General features: G+C 39.8%; 1 protein-coding gene across 9 annotated transcripts in view; it reads right to left on the bottom strand.

Moving 5' to 3' along the window:
• Window positions 1–22,468, bottom strand: part of RALGAPA2 (Ral GTPase activating protein catalytic subunit alpha 2) — a 308,387-nt gene that overhangs the window by 90,753 nt on the left and 195,166 nt on the right. For all 9 annotated transcript variants that reach the window (XM_081831950.1, XM_081831946.1, XM_081831942.1 and 6 more), the window contains 3 exons: window positions 18,632–18,755; window positions 16,724–16,879; window positions 10,878–11,036 (listed from right to left, as the gene is read on the bottom strand). In XM_081831950.1, the coding sequence (XP_081688076.1) occupies window positions 10,878–11,036; window positions 16,724–16,879; window positions 18,632–18,755 (439 nt within the window). The remainder of the gene's footprint in view (window positions 1–10,877; window positions 11,037–16,723; window positions 16,880–18,631; window positions 18,756–22,468) is intronic.

The raw sequence follows: 22,468 nt of genomic DNA on the forward strand, positions 1-22,468 counted from the left end.
GTAGTTGTTTATCTCTCTTTTTCTCAGCTTCTTTATTTTCCATCATTTGGTCTTCTATCTCACTGATTCTCTCTTCTGCCTCATTTATTCTAGCAGTTAGCGCCCCCATTTTTGATTGCACCTCATTAATAGCCTTTTTGATTTCGACTTGGTTAGATTTTAGTTCTTTTACTTCTCCAGAAAGGGTTTCTCTAATAACTTCCATGCTTTTTTCAAGCCCAGCTAGTATCTTTAAAGTGATGATTCTGAACTCTAGATCCGACATCGTACTAATGTCCATATTGAGTAGGTCTCTGGCAGTCAGTATTACCTCTTGTTCTTTCTGTTGAGGTGATTTTTTCCGTCTTGTCATTTTGTCCAGAGGAGAATAGATTAATGAGAGAATAAAATTATAACAGGGTAACAACGTCCCCAGAAAATATACTCTAAACAAATCAGAAAAGATCTTCCAGAAAGTGGTCGCTTTTCTGTTCAGAGTTGTTGCTATTCTTTTCTTCGATCTCCTGTTGAGTTTGTAGGTGTTCAGAATGGTTTGATCCCCATCCAGCTGAATTCCTGACACCAGACGAAATCCAGGTCTCCTACTCCTCCGCCATCTTGCTCCACCCCCCTGCCTGCCTTTCTAAGCTTAACATGGTCAGAGTCCTCACCTGGGGCCATGGAAGCTCTAAGCTCCCCTAGCCTTCCTCTTTGTCTGCCCCTCCCTCACCCCCCTTTGGCCACAGGAGGCATCTTTCCTCATTCTTAAGAAGCTCATGCCCTCTGTAAGGACTTTGCTCTTGTTGTCCTCTTTGCTTGGTGTTCCTTGAGGACTGCCCTCTCCTGCTCCATTCGGGGTCACCTCCTGGGGAGTGGAAACATCACTCCCTGGGGGAGCTTTCTCTACCTACCTATAATGCCCCTCTTCATCCCTGATCATTTTCCTTGCTCTGAAGTCAGTTTTGCTGGTATTGATACAGTTAGTCCGGATTTCTACTTATCTTTGTTAGTGTGGGACATCTTTCTCTATTCCTTTACTTTTAACCTGTACCTTTATAATTTAAATTAGGTTCTTGTAGATAACATACAGTTGGGTTTTTGTTTGTTTGTTTGTTTTTAATCCACTGACAGTCTTTTTTCTTTTAATTGGTGTATTTAGACTACTGACATGTAAAGTGATGATTAATATATGTTAGGTTACTATCCACCAGGCCTGTTAGTGTATTTCCCTTGTTCCTCTTGTTGTTTCTTATTCTTTTTCTGCCTTCTCTCTTTTTTTTTTTTTTTTTTGAGGGAGTGTGTACCTGAGTGGGAGAGGTGGGGAGAGGGGGAGGGAGAGAATCTTAAGCAGGCTCTGCACCCAGCACAGAGCCCAACGTGGGGCTCAGTCTCACAGCCCTGAGATCATGACCTGAGCTGAAACCAAGAGTCGGACACTTAACTGACCGAGCTACCCAGGCTCCCTGTGCCTTCTCTGATTTTAATTGAGCATTTTATATAATTCCAGTTTTTCTCTTTTCTTAGCATATCCATGATAACTGTTTATCTTTTAATTTTTTTTTTTTTAGTTTTTTTGGTGATTATTCTTGAGTTTGACATATACATTTGTAATTAATCCAAGTCCTCTTTCAAATAGCACTATTCTGCTCCACAGGTAGTACAAGTACCTTATAACAGAGTACTGCCAATTCTTTCCTTCCATCCTTATAACATTGCTGTCATTCATTACTTATCCAATCATTGAATACTTGGTTGCTATTATTATTGGGAACAAACTGTTATCTGCTAGATCAATTAGGAATAAGAAAAATAAAAGATTTTATTTACCTACATTTATTTCTTCTCTAAAGCTCTTCCTTTTAAAAGTAGATCTGTATTTCTGATCTATATCATTTTCCTTCTCTTTGATGAATTTAACATTTCTTGCAAGGCAGGCCTACTGGCCACAAATTTCCTAAGTTTTGTTTGTCTGAGAAAATCTTTATTTTTTCTTTCACTTTTGAAGGATACAGAATACTATGTTGGTGGGTTTCTTTCTCTCAACACTTTATTTTCATCTACTTGCTTCTTGCTTTTATGATTTCTGAAGAGAAGTTTACTGTAATACTTACCCTTACTCCTCTATCGTTATTTTTAAACTCTGGTTTCTTTCAAGATTTTCCCTTTGTTTTTGATTTTTGGTATGTCTTAGTCTAATTGGGCTGCTATAACAACGTGTCATACACTGGGTAGCTTGTAACAATAGAAATTTATTTCTCACAGTTCTGGAGGCTGGAAAGTCCAAGATTAAGATGTCAGGAGACCTGGTATCTGGTGAGAGCCTGCTTCCTGGTTTATAGATGGCTGTCTCTGTGTCCTCATATGGCGGAAGTGGTAAGGGAGTGCTCTGGGGTCTCTTTTCTAACTAATTCCATTCCTAAGGGCTTTACCCTGATGACCTAATCACCTCCCAAAGACCCTATCTCCAAATACCATCACACTGGGGGTTAGGTTTCAAAAAATGAATTCTGGGGGGAGGGGCACAAACACTCAGTTTCTAACACACAGTTTGAATATGATATATCTAGGTATAGATATTTTAGTATTTATCCTACATGGCATTTTCTATGCTTCCTGGAGTTGTGGTTTGGTATCTGTTATTAATTTGAAAAATTCTCATGTACATTAAAATTATATATTAAAATACACATTTAATTATAATTTCAAATATTTTTTCTGTTCCTTTCTTTTCCTCTTGGTATTCCCATTAGGTGTATATTATACATTTTACCATTGTCCCACAGATCTTAAATGTTTTGTTCAGGCGTTTTTTTTTTTTTAAATAAAGATTTTATTTCTTTGAGAGAGAGAGAGGGAGACAGTGAGAGAGAGCACAAGTGGAGGGGTGGGGAAAGGGAGAAGCAGGCTTCCCGCTGAGCAGGGATCCTGATGTGGGGCTCAATTCCAGGACCCTGGCATCATGACCTGAGCCAAAGGCAGACACTTAACCGACTGAGCCACCCAGGCGCCCCTGTTCAGTTTTTGTCCTTTTTCCCTTTTGCATTTCAGTTTCAAGGTTTCTACTGACTTATCTTCAAGCTCACAGTTCCTTTCCTCAGTTGTCCAATTGATTGATGAGCCCATCACAGACATTCTTCATTTCTGTTACAGTGTTTCTCATTTCTAGCATTTACTTTTAATTCTTTCTTGGAGTTTGCATCTCTCTGCTACGTTAGTTATTTCTTCTTGCATGCTGTCCACTTTTTCTATTATAACCCTTAACATATTAATCATAGTTATTTTAAATTCCTGGTCTGATAATTTCAAAATCTCTGCCAAATCTGAGTCTGATTCTGATGTTTGTTTTGTCTCTTCAAACTGGCTTTTTTTTTGACTTTTATTTAGTATGCCTTGTAGTTTTTTGTTGAAAGCTGAACATCATATACCATGTAAAAGGAAGTGAAGGCCTTTATAGTGTGAGGCTTTATGTGTGTTTCTCTTGGAGTTAAGCTGTGCTTATTGTCTGCTGAAGCTGTCGACGATCATGTCAAAGGATGCCCGTGTTTTTGTCTCCCCTGTTGTCTCTCTTAAATAAGGTCTTAGTTCCTTCACTTGTTACTATACAAAAGTCCTTTTGATGTTGTGAAAAGGTGTGGGGGAGAAGTGTTCCACAGACCTATGATCAGATCTCAGTCTTTCAGTGAGTCTGGGTCTCTGGGCTATGACCTTCACAAGTGCTTCTCAGTTTTGTTTTTTTGTGTCCCCCCCACTTTCCCCTTAGGTGAGACAGCAAAGCTAGAGGGAACTTGAGTTGGGTGCTTCCTTTCCCCCAGGTGGGCTAGGTTCTGGTAAAACCCCAGTAGGTAAGGGCTCTGGTAAAACACTTCTTCTTGAGGATAGGCCTGGTTAAGAAAAACAGAACGCTCCAGGTGTATTTCAAAATGGCTCTTTCCCCTCCCTCTGCTGAAGCACGAGGTTTTTTTCCCCCCTCCAATCCTCACTGTGAGAAAGTGGTAGGGTTCCTAGAGAGAAAACACAGAGAAGTGTGGGGGTCTCCCAAAGACCAGGCCCCTCTTGACTCTAACTCTCAAATTTGTGTACACGGAGCCTCCAGCAATTGGTCAACTACCATTGACATTTTCCTACCCTGTTATTCGTTCCCCAGGGGTTTCTCTTCTTGGGCTTCTGCTATGGCAAGTTATGATTCTGCCTGTCTCTCCGATTTGGGGGGCAGTGATTTTCCTTGTGACTTTAATTCTCTGATGGCTTGAAGAAGAGCTGCTGATTTTCAGTTTGTTCAGCTTTTTCATATTGTTAGGATGGGGGGTGATGACTTCCAAGCTCCCTACATGCTGGACTGGAAACCATAATCCCCCCTATCTGAATTAAAGCAGCTTCCTTCTTCCCCATCCTATCACTCTGTTTTATTTTCTTTATAACACCAAAGCTCCTATCTGAAAGTCTCTAGTTCAACCACTTACTTACTTATTTATTGGCTGTCTCCCTTACTAAAACTGGGATTCCGGGAGCATGAGACCACCAGCCCTTGACACAGTATCTGGCATGAAGGAGCCTCAACAGATACATTGCCTGAATGAGTGAGAAAAGGCCTCCAGCTCGCGAGGCTCTGACCACTAGATGTTAACCAAATCTGTTGAGCCCCTGCACATTTCTAGAATGAGATCTGTTGGGACTGTCTGTCTTTTGGCTTCATGGAGATGCCTGAAAGTCCAGGATGAAAGGGTGACAGTGTGGTCCTAGGGTCCTGAGCAGGCTTCTGGTGCTATACCTTTTCTTCTGTTTGGTGGGTTTGAGAAAAGGCTCCACCGTCAAAACATAGAGATGTAAAAACTGCAAAGATTGACTAAGCCTATTTTGAGATCAGCACCTAGAGCACAGAGGAAGAGTCACACTTGAGGAGACTCAGACAAGAGCAAAGAAGGATGAAACTGTTAGTTTTACTAATTAGGAAAAATAATGAGTGTCTCTCCCTTATGACAGTACTCTTGGGGTGAGGGGGGAGTGGGCATCTTAATTCCAAAGAAGAAAATCAAGGAGCTATTCAGTCTAAAATTACTCAGAGTTGTCTAGTCCAGGTAATGGTTGTTATTATAACCAACAAATAAGAAAATAAGAAAGAACAGCCCTTTCCTCCCATTTTTTTGGCAACACCACACTTAAGACAATTTAAAATACATTCCTTAAAACAGTAAATATACTTCTTCCTATGACTTACACTAGAAGCAGTCCATAATCAGTGAGATACAGCTGTGATGGAAATATGCACAAAGAAAACCAGACAACAAAACCCCCACAACAACAAACAACAAACTAATGGATTTCAAGGATGGTACAGAAAATACACCCTTCAGGAGAAATTCTCAAATTCTGGGGGTACACAGAGGAGTTCTGTGTGCTTCTGACACCCTGACGGAACAACCAGGAGAACACATGCAGTCTCTTGGCCAGGAGGTCCTTCCTACTGAGGCAGCTCAGAGGTAGAGGATGAGAACAGTCTTGGTTTCTGACACAAAGCAGGCTCTACCATTTGCCACTCAGCATACATTTACACAGGCTGGCTCTGGCTGCCGAGGGAGGGAGGATAAGGCAAAGGAGGGAAAGTTGTATATATCAAAGGCCAACTGAAAAAAAGGGAAAACAATGTCAACTTTTGAGGTAAATCAATGGAGAAAGAATTCTCAAGAGCCAAATTGTTGTAAAGAATAAAACAGGACCTAGGAGTTAATAATAGGCTATAGATTTTTCCATCTGTATTGGGGCTTATCTTATAAATAAATGTTCTTTTATTATTCTTTGGCAACTGCTTGTGGGTGACTCAGATAGTCTTTCAAAAACCAGACAAAAGAAATAATATAAATCCCTTGTATCCAGGGAATTCCTCTAATTAGGAGTGGCAATGAATTGGAAAAGAAGTTTGTTTTTGATATAACATCTGCAAATGACAGCTGCCTTTCACAAAGTTTTCAATGTCATTCCTTTACTAAAAAAACTCCAATAACAATAATAATAAATTTCCAAAAGAACATATTGCGATAATAGATTTAATTACATATTTTTGGGGCGCCTGGCTGGCTCAGTCAGTAGAGTATGTGATGCTTGATCTTGGGGTTGTAAGTTCAAGCCCCATGTAAAGTGTAGAGATTATGTAAAAAAATAAAATCTTTAAAAAAATAATGTCTTTTAGTAAATTCTGGTTATTCAGCATTTTCAATTATCTTTTAGAATAAATGATTCTTCACATATTCAAAAGTTAACAATTTACTTTCCCTGAGAATTTCCCAGAATTTTTAAAGGATATGCTTTAATCTCAAGAAGGTTATTTGGTTGGGGTTGAGATAAATATTTAAGAAAATTGCATAGATGAAATAAAAAGAAATTTCCATAACCATGTTGCAGTCAAACATACTCCATATATAACGAAGCCACATTAGTAAAAGATTTCCTTTCAAACAGAGATGCCAATACTGGCTACTTTTCACCTTACATGTGCAAAAATGCTTTTGTGATTTCTGGTGCATCAGCCCTAACCAGGATTTCTGCGCACTGGCTCCAGGTGAAGGTTCTGGGCTAGCTGTCTTCCTGAACTGGATGAGAACACACACACACACAGGCATACGCTCACACACTGACACACTCACAGTAGCTGCTGAGCCTGCAAGGGAGACAGATACCACCTTGACAGCAACCTGGTGAGTTGGGGCAGCTTAGGGAAAGGACGGGCATCTAGGAACAGGAGGATCAAACAGGGCCCATCTTAAAGGGGCACTTAGAATCCTTGAAAAGGACTGCAGAGAGAACTTGGTCCCCAACCTGAATGCTACAGCTGAGGAAATAAAAATCTGAAGAAATTAAGAGACCTGCCCAAGACCCGCACCCACGTGTGGCTGCACAGGAACTGGAACTCTGGGGTCCCGTCCTCTATCCTGGCATTCTTTCCTGCATGTACTTCTCAGAAATGGCTGAATCATCCATTTTCTCCTCTGCCCGTATCTACTAGGGCCAAGTAAGGAGAGTCTGGAGGACATTAACATGTCTTTCACTTAGAAAATTGACATTCTGGTTGAGGTGATAAGGAGGACTCTCAGCTTCCTCAAAGCTTTCTCTTGTTCTAACTGTGCCCAGTCAAGGCTGCTCCAGCATGTCCACCCTCTGGCCGGGCAGTCACTAGCCAGTTGCTAATGTGCCTGGAGATAAACATGACAGGAACACTAAAACCTACCTTTACAAATTCATAAAAGCAAATGTTTTGAACACCAAAATTATTTTTAGTTGCTGAAAAAAGAAAAGCAACACGGGTTCTCACTGTGATATGGAAGCTTTATGAACCCCTTTTCTGCAGAATAAATTAGGCATTTAAACAAACCCTTTCAAGCACTTGTGTTCTGCTCTATATGCAAGTTTTCCTTGACTACTAACTTAGTAATAAAAATAGAAATAAAAAAACCCCGGCAATCTGACAACAGCACATTACTTTTCGTGACCAAAGACTACCATGTCAATATTTACAGAGATGAACTTACTTTGAAAATAATTTCACAATGAAATCATGTTACTGAACACACTGATATTTATTTATTTATTTATTTATTTATTTTTAAAAAGTTCAATAAAAGGCTCAAGAAGTGAGCAGACCCTCTCAGACGCGAGGGTTTTCTGTGCTCATACAGCACACCACACTTCAACATACCATTTCGCAAATGCTGTGTATTATTAAGAGGAGGCGGATTCTGCCAGGCACATAATTTGTATATTTAAGGGAGGAGTATGGAATGAAAAAGCGAAATATGTTAAATTTCAAAGGACTTGGAAGCAATGCTGCCTGTGAGCTTGTATTACAAATAGCCCTACATTATTACATACGCTATTAATGAGGCCGAGTGAATGAAAGTACATTTTGAATATGCATGACTCTATCCAATGAGCAGGACTTTTGTGTACTGATGAGGTTTTTTTTTTTCCCCTCCTAAAAAAGGATTAAAATTATTCTTAGAGAAGTATGGCTGCCCAGAGACCAGTAAAATAAATGTACTTAGACCAGAGTCATACTATATTCAGATGAAATATACAGGTGCTAAAAGAATGCCTCTGACTCCACCTATAATTCGTGAAACTTGTGCTTAATCCTGTCCTCCTCCAAAGAAATATTCCTCAGTTTCAAGCAGCTGCGTCAATACAATTTCTAAGCAAAAAAAAAAAAAAAAAAAGATTTTGGTGGAGATCCCTAAAAGTAGGCAAGGTTAAATAAACCTTTTGAGTACAAAGCCTTTACTTCCACAGTGAGGAGCACTAGTTAAAAGACTGGGGAATGGGTAAATTATTGCACCAAATGGCTGAGAATTAATCTCTGCTGACTAGCTGTAATCTAACGAGGCGTCTGTGTCCCAGGGAGCCCGCAGCATGTCCCTGGCGGTATGTGCAGTGTGTCGAGTCTGCGTGGCACCCTTTGTCCTCGCTCACAGGCGGCCTTTCCCCTCATTGTCCATAATATCCTCATGCATCTGGGACGCGTGGAATGCATTCATACTAACAGACTTACCATTGTTTTCTCTCAGAAGCTTTGTTGAGCAAAGACTGCATCACGGTTACTGATAATTATATTGCTTAATTAATCAAGACAAAAAAAATTTGCAAATCATTGCCTGGTTGCCAAGCAGGGAGATAAAAAATGACAACAATACAAGCTGAAGCAATATAACAAAAGTAACAGCTATCTGATCAGAAATTCTTATATAATGAAGCTATTAATGCTAAATCGGTTAATGTTAACATTGCTCCAGGTGTCTCTACTTAGATGCAAACAAAAAGGCTAACATTATGGATATAAAAGGCCAAATGTTGCCATGGATTCTGTAACCTGATAGAGAGGACAGCCTTTTCATTTGATTAGGGAATGCAATTTAAATACCAGGGACTGAAGCCAAACAAACAGACTTTCCCTCCACAAGCCTCTTGCATTCACCCTGGGGTCAGTGGTTGGTGAACAAAAGGTCAGCCACACTTGCCCTGGAAATGTCTGGATTAATTTTATTACATTGTAATGGTTTGTACTTTAAATGTGGGGATAACACTAAATTTCCAGTTGGCCATTATTCTCTTCTTTCCTTTAGGCTCTTTGAATTGAAATATTAAGGCACCGATTTGCTCAATTCATCTTGTCAAAATTTATGACCAAATTTATAAAACTTACATACATTTTCTAAAGAAATTTTGAAAAGGTATGTTAATATGTGTTTTCATGTGTTAAAAGTGTAATGCCTATTAAAAAATCACTTTTTAAGAAAGTTAAAAGTGTCACTTTTAACACTGTGAAGTGAATTGAAATACCTTTTATGTTCTTTATTTACTACAAAAAATAAAGGCGACATTTTTAGGATGGTAAGTGACATTTTAGAGGGCCATGTTGAAAATGAACTAATAAAACCAGTTAATCCACACTAAATAATAAAGAACCACATTTTGCAGATTTGGAAGCTACAGGACACTAAATCTGTTGGTTGTCTAATATAAACATTTTTAGTTTAATTCTTAAAATTAGTGTTCTTCCTGGACAAACACAAATGCCACTAGCACTCAGAGCCATTTTCTTATACAAGAGTGAAAATTTTCCACACACACAAAGACATGAATCAGAAATAACACAAATATTTAGTATGAAGAACTTGTGGCATCTTCACTCCCCGAATAGAAAAGAGGGTTCCCTTTATGTCAGGCTTCTCACCAGCCAGAGTGGGGCTTTTCTGAATTCAGGAGGTGACCCACACTGTGTCTAGCCTGAGAAATGATTCATTATTTATTCTATTTTCATGTAGTGACTGTAACTGAAAAATTACTAGCAATGGTAATAACAACAGCAACAACTAACACTTAAATGGCTTTTATTCTGAGCCAGCCACTGTTTGAAGCACCTTTCACTTCTTAGTTCATTTAATCTGCATGACTTTAACACTTTCGATTATGCTATAAATCCCAGGAAATCTCAGTTACCTATTATTTCAAAGCCAAAAGTAGAGAGTATTTAGAATGGTAACTTTTAGCTCCTTCAAGAGAACAATTTGGAATGAAAATGAAGATTACACTTAATACCAACCTAGAGCACAAAGTCATTTTCTTGAGGAGTGACTTAACTATGCTAAACGTTTAATTAAAAACTTAAAAGCAAACCCTTCTATTAATAATTCCAACACAAAAACAAGTCACTATATAAAGCACCGCTAAAATAGCACTAAAGGCATGGCAAGGATCGAAACCGCAGCCAATTTAGTACACGGCACATAACCATTGGATTGTTCCAGCCATTCCCATGATCAATACCAATTGACGTGGCTGCATTGATTCTGTGGCAAGGTGCTTCAATTGTTAAAAATCATCACATGGGCAGGCTGTGCTACAGAGGCCTAGTCTTCTTCACGGCCATGCTTGCAATCCTTCAGGATTGACCCCCATTAGCAGCAGTCAGAGGCTCGGTGAGCAGTGCCTGTTTGTCACGGAAGGTCGAATTCTATACCCACAGCCACCCACAAAATGCTAGATGTGACAGGGGGTTCATTCAACTCTTATTATTATTAATTAATGTGTCCCAAATTTAAAATTACCATTTTTTAAAATTAAAAAAAAATTTTAAATTCAAAACATTTAAAATACCATTCATGTCTTCACACAATAATTTCCAAAGAATCTAGACATAAAAATACAGAATTCTGTCCTCCTAAGGAAAGATACTCTGAAAAATCCCAATTCATACTGAATTTCCCTATAGCATGTGTAATTCAGATATATGTGAGACATTAGCCAGTTGGAAAAAAGTCCTCCTTAACATATTTATATCACTGTTGTTCAAAAACAGTGAATCATGTGGCAAATGCTATATGAGTCAGAGTGATAATGCGGTGAAAACGTACCTCGGGTTTCTTCGTGATCGCGATAAAGAACATGTGATTCTTCACTGGGTAAATAATGATTGAAACGTCTCCGAAGGCGGTCGGGATAATGCCCCTGCGGTAGTCCCTGGAGTGTTCAGACCAGACGATGTGGACCTCGTCATTCCCCAAGTGACGGAGCTGCAATGGCCAATTGGCTCTTTATTAATCAGAGTGATAACAGCAGTTTATGAGGGGTCGTGGCTTACAAATTGAATTATAATACTCAGAGGCAAAAATATTTCACTACTAAAAAAAGGTACGACACCACTGTCTTCTATGAGGATTTAAAAAACACAAACACATGAAAACACCACTTACTTTCTATGAAATAAGTGGCACTGAGATGATGCGTATTAAGCATGGCAGGTACATTATTGCTGGAAGGGGACGAGACCTTTTCAAGGATTTTTTTAAATTGAATTTTACTCCTGGTACTAAATCCTTATGCTTTATATTGCTGAGCATGTCTCCAAACAATTAATGACATGAGCCTTTTATTCCATATTACAATAGAGCTTCATAAGACTCTTAATTCAATGGTTATTAAGAAAAAATACGAATAAAAGAGACCAAAAGCTACTATAACACAATTGTTACCAAATGTATAAAAACTAGATTTGTGACAAAGCTTTAAGAAGAAGTTCATATAAAATTACCTTCATTTAAGAAATTAGTAAGTATTACTTAAATTTAATAAGAACACTAGTAACTAGCATTCAGAGATTGCCTTTGCTTAATCTTTCCACTAACTCTCTGAGGCAGATGACCTCATCTTTGTGTTATCTGACAGGGAGGAGATGGGGCTCAGGAAGACAAAGGCACACCTGACCAAGGTTTGCAAACAGCAAGGAGCAGAGCAGGCCTGGAAACCTGGGCTGGGGCCTCTAACTTAGTGCCATTTCCACTGTTCACGGCCATCGAGGTCGACACCAAAAGCCAATTGTACTGTCACAGCTCAAATAGTGTAGCCCACTGTTTTTGGCATTTTATAGACAAAGACGCCATAAAATCCAAAAACAAGCCAGAGATCCCCGGCATCTCTGACGAGGGCTTAGCATGCCTCCAAGGAAGGGACTCTGAGACTTCTTCCTGGGCCGAGTTCTTCAGCCACAAGAACAGCCTTGATGAAGGTCCTGCGTACCGACTGCACATCCTGGGCAGAGAAAGCCATGCATGAAATCGTCTGATAAGCCTGAGGCTGTGACTAAAAGAAACTAGATTTTAAAGATTAAAATGTTGGCCAAAATTGAAGTCCTACAACCTTTATATAAAGGCTGACTGGTGAAGGCGCTTTGACACCTACTGAAAGTCTGAGGTTTGGTTCTCTCACATGCTGCATAAGAAGAATGCTATCTACCACCAAAAAAAGTATTTCTTGCTTCCTAGCTTATTTATAGATGAACGCTAAAAATGACTAAATTCAGAGGCACTGTTAATAAAATAGCAATGTTGTGTCAAAGGTAATGTTGTAGTTTTGTATTAAAATACACACACAAAAAAGGATGCTCTGGAGTACCATGTATTTAAAACATGTTAGCATAAATAAAATTTTCTTTACAGACTATTTGACCACAAAAGAAAACTCTGAGGTGACCCCAACATGGCCTCCTTTCCATTTACAAGGTTACAAAGGAAGTTGGCTTGCGGCAATGCTGTCCTATTCTTTACTCTTTCATGCTTCTGGGAATGACTGTGTAAGTCAATTTTTTAAAAAGACTTACACCAGTACCTTTGTACTACTGTGAGGTACAGGTGTGATTGTAGGTAACCCCTATGGTGAGGGGCGCACGATTCAACTGTGTCTGAGCTTGGGCGCTGGGATAAATGCAACTGTGGGTGTTGAGCACAAGTCACGATGATCCAGAACAATTCAATGGTGTCTACAACTTTCTAAGTGTAAAAGTACCCAGTACATTTTTCTTCTTCTTCTTCCCCTATCACATATAAAGGCTAAAAGGGTAGCAGGCAAAAGGTGTAGCCAAGCCATTACCACCATAAATAGTTAAAAGAAAAAGAAAGACACCAAGTTCTCATAGCAACACTGAACGTCTCCCTCTCTTCCTCTATTTCCACCTCTCTTTCTTTTCTCTTTCCTTTCTAATAAAACATGCTAAACTCTCACAACACACTCCTGAAATTCAATCGTTTTGGAGTGAAAACATGGTAGTCAGCATTACCAGCAACACAATAAAGGCAGGTTTTCAAGGGAAATAGGAATTGTATCAAATTGAAACTTGGTGGTGGTTGGGGGTGGATTCAGCCCAGCAGAAGAGAATTGTGACAGTGGGGCTGCCCTCACCCTGTCAAGAGAGGCAAACTGCCAGGCGGTTTTGTTGTGCCCCTTGACATAATGCCGGCACAAAAGTCGCAATGGGAATAACACACCTACTACACACCCTCCAAATGTGGGGCTATCACCTCACGCCAGCACCCTAAAACCTGTGATGATTCCTTTCAATCCAGAAGCATAAGTTGCTCAAGGCATTAACTCTGAGGTAATACAGTGATTACTGAAATTTTTCCCTTTTCTCAATTAGGTTCCTCAATTATATAATCCACGTAAGTCTCTCCTAATTCTGTTTGGACTGAGTTCTCAGAACCACAGCAAGGGAGAATAGTATCACACGGAGAGACCCGTCCTCCCAGTGTGGCATTTCTGTAATTAAGGAAAAGCTATTTCTGTGTGGTAATGATACAATACTCATCATCTCAAAGCTGCTTTCAATGTCATGTGCTCCAGATCTCTGGACAAGCCACAGTTTAATTGGCTAACTCACAAAACTAAGGGCTAAGGCCACAGGACCCACTGACTGGTAGATCTGGAGCAGAGAGCAAAAACATGCCCTCTTCCACCTCAGACCGGAACATAAGCAGGTGAAACAAGTAAAACTAACCCAGCCAAAATGTTCACCATGTCAGAAGAGGAAGGAATACTCTGGAAGCTTCAATGTGTTGCTCAATTTAAAGGGGATTTCATTACAGAGATGTCATTTTGTTGAGTTCTGGAGAATTCTGAGTAGAGGGCCCCTGTCTGAAATCCACCAGTGAGTTTGTTGCGTGCATGCAAGTCAAGCTGGTCTGACTCATGTATGATCTGCGAAAGACCGATGAGTCTCGCCCTGGGATGGAGCTGTCATTCACGCCAGCTACAGTTTCAATTGCACAACAGGCTCCAGAACGCATGGATGCTTAACAGGCTCGGAACAAATGCTCGCTTCTTCAGTCTTAAGAAATCAACCCCATGTCCTGCTACTTCTCATCCTGACAGAGTTTCAAAGTCCTTCGCCTGGGCCATTCTGCCTGCTGCTGCCAGGCGGCACGCACGGGTGACACTGGTCATGGTACACACCTAATAGGCTGACCTCCTTTCCCGACTAATTGCATTACATCGCCAGCTGGCTCCAGAAGGAGTCGTCTGTTTGATTGAAGAATTCCTGCTCCTCAGTAGGCCCGGCTGCTACTTTTACTAAGTAACAGTCAGGCCTGACATCCCCATTGTTCAGCTGACAGTGTGCCCATCCTAAAATCTAAGTTTTATTTGTAAATTAACCAAGAAACTTCCTGCCAGAACAGTGCTGCCTGGAGACTGATAATGTGGGCCTTTCATCCCTTTTCACTCGTACTGTATCACTGCCAATTTGTTTTTTATGCGGCTGGCCAGCCTGAGGCTATAAAAGCCTTGTAAGACATAAGTGCAATTATAGTCCTGGAGTCAAATGAATTGGACAAATCCAATAGCACAGCTCTGTCCCCACTCTGCAAACCCCTACAGCAGTTAGATTAGCTGTGAAAAATCTAATCTAGCTAGAGCTAACAAATTTCTGCAGTGAAGGATCAAGAGTTCAGTATGGGGTTGCAACCGGATTGCAGAATTGAAAAAGTGCCCCCATGACAGGGGCAGAAGAGAGCATGAATCACTTTAGAATTTTGCAGCTCATTTTTAAGCTGTTAGGGACAATTTAGTTAGAATAAGACAAGGAACTGTGGGCTGCTGTTACTGTGACTGATTTTTAGTCTGGCTGTGAGACATCCTGATAAAGAGAGTTTGTCACTAATGATGCTGAATTTCAGACCTGCAAAAGGTATCAGCTGAATTTTGATTATTACAGTAGGGAATCTTTCAACCAGGCCAAGCCTTGCAACATTATTTATAGCAAGGCGTTTTATCAAGAAAACATGACGTCTTTTCACAAAAGAAAAAAAAAAGAAAAAGGAAGAGGGAAAAAAATAAAAGAATCCTACCTAGGGAATAATTTTTAAAGATATTTTAAATAAACATATTAACAAAATAGTTCTCAGTCATAAAAAAGTCATAGAATATGGCAACATATGTGCAGATGATCAGCAATTTACAAGGTACTGCAAATAAAAAGGATGTGGAAGCCTTGCCTAAGGTCTTGGTAATCTGAAACAGAGCCGGGTCCTCCCTTCAACAAGAATGTTGCCACCAGGGTGGCCATCAAAACCTAAGACGGGGAGGCAGCTCCTCCATGGCTGAGGGAGGCAGCACATGGCCATCATGCTCTGCACATCCCAGGCACTTAGTCACCGTGAAAGTTGTCTGTGATTGTGCCGTGACCCAAGCTCTAAGGTCTTATAAACACCACTGCCCACGATATAGGAGGTTTAGACGTCTGGGGCTACAGTGATGAAAAGGCAAAACTGCAGAGAAAAGAGATGAGGTGGTAACAGTGGGGCCCACTGGCCAATATCAGTCACCTCCTAATGGGGCAGGAGAAATAAGATTCAATTAGACCAATGGGCAATGACGAGGGCTAATGTTAGAGATCTTACACCAGGCACCATGCTAAGCAGTTTCATGGGCATTATCCATTTACTTCACAACAACCCTGGGACATAGGCTGATTTCAATTTCGTTTAGTAGATGGGGAAACTGAGGCATGGGCTAGTAACAGTTGAGCCCAGGTCTGCCTGTCTCCAGACCCTGGCTATAACCACCACACTAGATCCACCAATGGCAACCTTAGCTTCTCAATGAGCTGTTTTCCCACCCACTCAAATCTGCAGTTTTTCTTGCATCCTTGTAGAAAGAGAGTGGGTGTGAGGTAGGGATTCCAGGCTTGCTCGGCCACCCACTAGCAGGCTACCTGCAGTCGTTCCTTTCATCTGGAAACTCAGAGAAGTGGGTCAGATTTCTAGGCTTCCTTCCCAGACTAAGATTCCTCTTCTGTTAAGGTGCTCCTCACCTCTAATAGAGGGTCGCCTGAGGTGAACATCTTGCAGGTTAGAAAGTTCAGGGCCATGTTCCCCTGGGGAGTTTCTCAGAGGTGAAGGAGGTTCCCTTCCGCCTCCAGGGCCCAAGTTGGAAGAGAAACAAGGTCAGTGCCAAAGGTTGGACCCTAGGCAGGAGCACACCTGCACTTGTCATTTTCACAGATACTGCCCACTTGCCCCCAGCAAGCCTGGGAGGTGCCTGCTTTCTCAGCAATCTGTCAGTACAGGGTCCTTGCATCTTATGACCTTTGCTAACCTGAGAGGTCAACAATGTTATTTTCTGTCAGTTAACAGTCAGGTGAGGGAAGATCCAAAATTAATAACATTTAAGACCCTTCCTTTTCCTAAATCCTAATCTTAGGATCTAAGACTCAAATGACTGATTGTTTTTCATTTATTTCTTTGTCTAGTTTGTGCCAAGCTAGATATTTCAGATTAATTACAACTGTAGCTTGAGAAGATATACACTGAAATTGCATCCAGAGGAAATCAGTCTTGGTGCATGTTATGCCAAGGCCTTTGATTTGGACTAGGAGAGCCTCACCTACAAACCATGGTGGCTAAGAATGGTCCTCAAAGAGGCTTCTTACCTTTTTGGTGAGTGAATCATCTGAGTCTGATGGCATGCGAGTTGAAACGTGGAAAATGACTTCCACAGTCGAGGTAGCATAGTAAGGAGCGGTCTGCCCCGTGCTGCCATTGCGTTGAAGTCCACCCATGAACCCACAGTGGGTTGAGAGATCCACCTGATGCAGGTAACAAAGAGGAAAGAGTGAGGGTCAACCCTAAATTGTCCTCATTCACCAAGCAAGAATGTCCTTTGTTTTAAAGAAATCTAATTATTTTCATTTTTATAGCTTTCTGATAAAAAACAAATGTAATACTAAATTAGACAAAATCAAAACATGAAAGAAACATTCACAATGAAAGTGCTCCAAAATCCTATCAATCTAAGACAGGCACCATCACAAATTTGGTGCATATTTCTCTAGCTTTTTTCCATCCTATACACACGAACATATGTATACATGTGTGTGTATGTATGTGTATTTATATGTATTTATGTACACACACACACACACACAGTTTCCCTATTGATGGATTTATGGGATTTTCTGCTTTCTCAAACAGTGCTGGTGTGATCAAATCACAAGGAGCATTCAAAGGAATGTTTTGGTAGGATGTTGTATCAAAGGGTACAGATGTTTTGAAATTTAACAGCCATTGCTAACCTATCTTTCAAAGGGGTTGTTCTGATTTACACCACTACAAGTCTGGGAGTTATCATTCTTTTTTTTTTATCATTCTTTTTCAAGCTATGATGTAAATGCTCACTTCTTAGTCAATGCCTAGGACCTCCCCCCCGCTTTTTTTTAAATTTAACTTTTCATGAACTGGTATTCTTTCAGTAAAGCACCTATTGTAACACAATTGAAAAAAAAGCAATAGAAGAATCTCTTCTGTGCCAAATACAATCAATATGTACACTAAACTAATGTTCTAGTCTTTTCTTAAAATTCCAGTTACAAATGTGTGGTTTAAAAAGTATAGTAGTTAAAATAATTAAGTATATTCTACCCAGTAAATAAGAAGTCACTTTATTAGTAAGAAGGACAATTTATTGGAGTACAGTAACACTTTTAGGCTAAAATCTACTTGACATTTTATAAAGTACATGGTCTTGACCTTAATGTAGGCTTCTCCTGTCCCCATCTCCATATTAGTTTCCTTGCTAACATTTAACTCTCAGAGACAAGTCTTATTTACGCACCCAGAGAGTTTCCCACAGCACAGATAACCAAGAAACCAAAACAAAAGTAAGGAAAAGTAAGAAAACTATTTCAGATATGCTGATTTCCATTATAACTACTCTGAGTTCTTTTAGATTCTGGAAATATATTTTCCTTTAGATTTATGTTCCAAGAGACAGATGGGTGTGTGTGTGTGGGCACGCATGTGTATAAATGTATATGTCTGTCTGTCAGAGTATCATTTAGCAGAGGAAAAGCAAATTCTTTCAATATCAGTCATCCTGGGATCTCTCTTAGGGAAAGAGGTTGGCTGCTAAACCTTCATGGCTACTCTATTCTATTTTCATGCCAATTTTTGACTTCATCCAGCTCTTTCTTCATATTTTTCACCCACCAAGTCACTGATTTCTTCTCCAATCTCCATACTGTAGCTGAAGCCAATGCTTCTCTGCCTATACTTATCTTCTCTTCCCACAAACTGTCTATGGCTGGGTGAGCCAATCTGACTATTCAGTTTGGATAAAAAGCAGATGAAATAACATTAAAAGAAAAGTTAAGGGAAATAAAAGTTCATGTATGAAGTACTGAAAAGCAACTAACAGAAGATGTCAAATTCAATACATTCATCAACTCCATAAGGCTACCTGTACTAGATTTGAATGTAAAACCTTGTATAATCGATGTCCAGTTTACATACATCCTTAAATAGTGCTGGTCAATAAACAGCTCCCAAATGAAATGAATTACCTCCCATCCAAGTCCGGCAACAAAGTCTTCATATGCTTGGCTTCCTCTTTCATTGGAGAGGATTGAACACTTGTCTTCTTGACCTTCAGCAATGTAAAACACTGCAATCTTGTGCGTTTCACGGCTATAAATTTTTAAATTTAAGGGAGTTAGAATTCTCATATTTAAAATTTTATTTCACTACAGCCACCAGCATGACTCCTAATACAGAGCTTACATTTATGGAGAATTTACTAAGGGTCAGTCACTGTTCTGAGAAGGTTCGACACACGTTCTCATGCACTCTTTGCAAACACTCTAAAGAGACAAGTAATTATCATCACTTCCCTTGTAGAGGTGGTTGAAAGGAAGCACAGAAAATTAAACAAAAAGCACACATAGCAAGTGGGAGACCAGGAATTGAAGCAGGGCAGTCTGGTTCTTGAGATCACTCTCAGAACATGTGATATATTTAATTGCATGTTAGAACACACTGTGTGACAAACTCTTTACATTTTTGGCACAGAAAAATATATGTGAAAGCATTTCACATAGATATCAGTTGAGACTAGGTCTATGTGACTGCCTACATTTTACTTAACACACTTGGAGAGAAGGATATTGGATAGCTCCCTGACTGTAACTGTACAATGTGCTAACACTTTATGAGAAACAAAAGCTTCTTCCAAGCAGAACACACTTAGGTACTTTATTTGTGAGGAGATGCACCCACTCCGTGTTCTGACTAATCTGAGGGAACCAGGTAGAGTGGACAGATGTCCAGAGGAACCTCTTAGGCCATAGAAATCCTTCACCCACTACCTCCATGATGGATTTTGTGTGCTTTGCTGTTAAATCAAGTAAACATGATCTGTACTTTGAAGACAGGAGTCCTGTCTTTTTGCCTGTTGTACATCTACTCTGGTCCTTGGCATATGGTAGCTGCTCAGCTAAATCTCTGCTGACCAGAGACCCAATGCTATATTTAAATATATTAATATCGAATTTCTACAAATTATACCCTAAAGTGTCGAAATAACTAGACTTTTACCTGGCAATTTGGTGATAGTTTAGAGATGAAGACACTGTGCTAATTCAGAGCTTTCATCGAGAACCACTCATTCCATGGCCCCATCATCCAAGAGTTTTACTCTGGTCTCTATTTTCTAAAAGTTTGGATTATCACCTGCAGAGCAGTTCCACCTTCCTTATTGTTTTTGCATTGCATTCTAAAAAATCTCATAGGGAAAACTGTCAAGTGTCAAACAATATGGAAATGTTTCTATTGTCTTAACTATTCAACATCTTAGCACTATAATCTGATTAGACATCCATACTGGTGGAATTTGGGCTCTATATTTTAACATATTTGCAAATATTTCCTTCTGCAGGAGTTACGTTTCTACTTAATAAGCAGAATGAAATGAAACTCAACTAAAAAGTCATAAAAAGGAATCAAGGAGGAGAGTACTCTCCTTCTATTTATCTAGGTAGCTTATTCATTCCCCCCACAGTTTATGTAAAAGAAATGTACTTAAGAGAAAAATTAGAAAATATAGAAAGGAAAGAGAAGAATAAAAAATTCACTTATGTTCTTTCCTTCTATGTTGAAATAGCAACTGTTACCATTTTAGGGTGCATTTTCACATACAAAAGTGAGAAGCCACTATACCCTGTTTTGTAACTGATAATTTTCACTTAAAATATTTGCAAACACGTTTTTTGTGTAAAAGATGCATAACATAAAAGTCACCATTTACACCATTTTTGAGTGGGAACACTTTCATACCATGTAATTGTATGGCAAAGTTATTAATGGTTGTGTAACATTCCATACACGAATACACCTTATCCCAAATCCTTGTCATTGGACCTTTAAGTTGCTTCCAGTTTTAAAGACACTGTAACATTATCTTTATATGTCCTTTGAATACATTCATAGAAAAAGAATCTCGGTCATTGTCCACTTTTAAAGCTTTTGATGAGTGCTGTCCTGCTGCCCCTGGAGAAGGTGGACATCCTGAACGCTCTGCCTGGCGTGGTACAAGTACACGGTTGGGGGCACCTCTCTTAACGGGAACCGTTGCTACGAGAAGAAGGAAGTTTTGCGGTGATAGATCCAGGGGACTGATGCTCTAGAGTAGAGACCTTGTGCTCTCAGACTGTCAGAAAGCTTGTCCTCATGCAATATGGAGCCCTGAAACTGCCACACCATTTATTCCCTCAGTGACAGGCAGGACACTCCCGCAGCCTAGAATCTGACTAGCTTATTCTCAGAGCTATAATAATTTGGGGGCTCGGATGATGACAGAGATCATGACCTATAACCCAAAAGACTGTCTCTTTCAACAAAAGGAGAAAAAGTATAGTCACTCAATTCCTTTCTGCAGCTCTCTCTGTATATTCAAAAGTCCTCAGCATGTGATTGTTCTCTATTCTATACATATATCAAGACCATCTCAGGTTTATCTGAAACATTTTTGTTGACTCTCCTCAAAGTCCAAGCTTTTTATCTTGTAGCTGCTCACAGGTCCTTGAGTCCTCATTAACTCAACATGGGAGCACAGGAGCTAAGCCCCAGTGACTGCCTGACTGATGTAGGTGTGAGGAAAGGTGACCTTTAGCTGTAAACATTCATCAAATTTCACATCCTCCAAAATGTTAGCACCACAGAGAGCCTGCTAGGATCAGAGCTGTGTCTGGTCTTATTAGAGCTAGGCTTTTGAAATGATAATTAGCAACAGCACTTCATATCCATAAGCTGCACCACCAATGCATGAAGGAGCAGGTAATTCAGGAACGCACGCACATAAAATCAACAATTTCCTCTTCCTCATTAGAATGCATTTTTCTTTCTTATTAGGAATAGACTAAAATAGCTCAGTGTCCTTGTGCTGTCACATTAAAAAGCCAAACAAAGAAAAAAACATGATTTTAACTTTCACCTTACCATGTGGTGACAAGAGGTATTAATATTTAAAAGAGGAGCCCACTGTAATTTGCATGTGCACTCATCACACTTTTTACATCTTCGCTATCTTCACGGTATATAGATGATAGTTGCAAGACAGTCTCTACTTTTCCTAAGAACATGCTAAGCAGGAACCATGCCTTGACAGCAGGGAGATAAATGGGTATCAGAAATAAATAGAGCCATACTAACTAAAAGTTGAGGGACAAGGTATATTCTTACCTACTAACTGACCAATACATGGGACTGTCTAGATCTCCCATACCTAGAGTCCCCAAGTTATTGCCACTTTTTTTTCTTTTTCAAAAAGAACCTCGAAAACACCCTGTACAATAAAGTAAGTTGATACCTTTTTTTTGGATATCAAGAAGACACTAAATCCAGGAGTTGGGGTTTTAAGCAAAGGTTAATCAAGGGACAGAGGATTTGCTGATCAGCTCTCCAAAGCCATGTTTTACTGCAACAGCACCCCAGAGAGCTCATTCAATTGTACCTCATGCAACTAAAGTGCATTAACACTCAGCAAATTGGCCACAATTACAAGATACCAATGTATTCACTTAATACTAGGAAGCATGGAGTAATTCAGCATATGCTTAAAGTTGAGTTTGGAGCCCAAGTGACTGCTTGTTTAATACTGGAGGACAAAGGGGAGAGAGAAGTGAACCCCTGAGTCCTTCACAAGAAACCCCTCGCAGAGTTTCCACAAAGAATTTGGTCTCTATTCCTCTAGAGAAAAAGAAGCATAACAACAATTGGGAAACTGAATATGATGAAGGGCAATGTGAGGAATAATGGCTTCAGGTTTTTCATCTGTAATGAGATACCTAATGATATTCCTCTGGGGAATAAAACAGGAACAAAAAGCTATTTTTTAGAAAATGAGT

Source organism: Leptonychotes weddellii, chromosome 10 (genome assembly GCF_054177405.1).
Source record: "Leptonychotes weddellii isolate Sample4059 chromosome 10, ASM5417740v2, whole genome shotgun sequence".
In the NCBI taxonomy this organism is placed as follows: domain Eukaryota; kingdom Metazoa; phylum Chordata; class Mammalia; order Carnivora; family Phocidae; genus Leptonychotes; species Leptonychotes weddellii.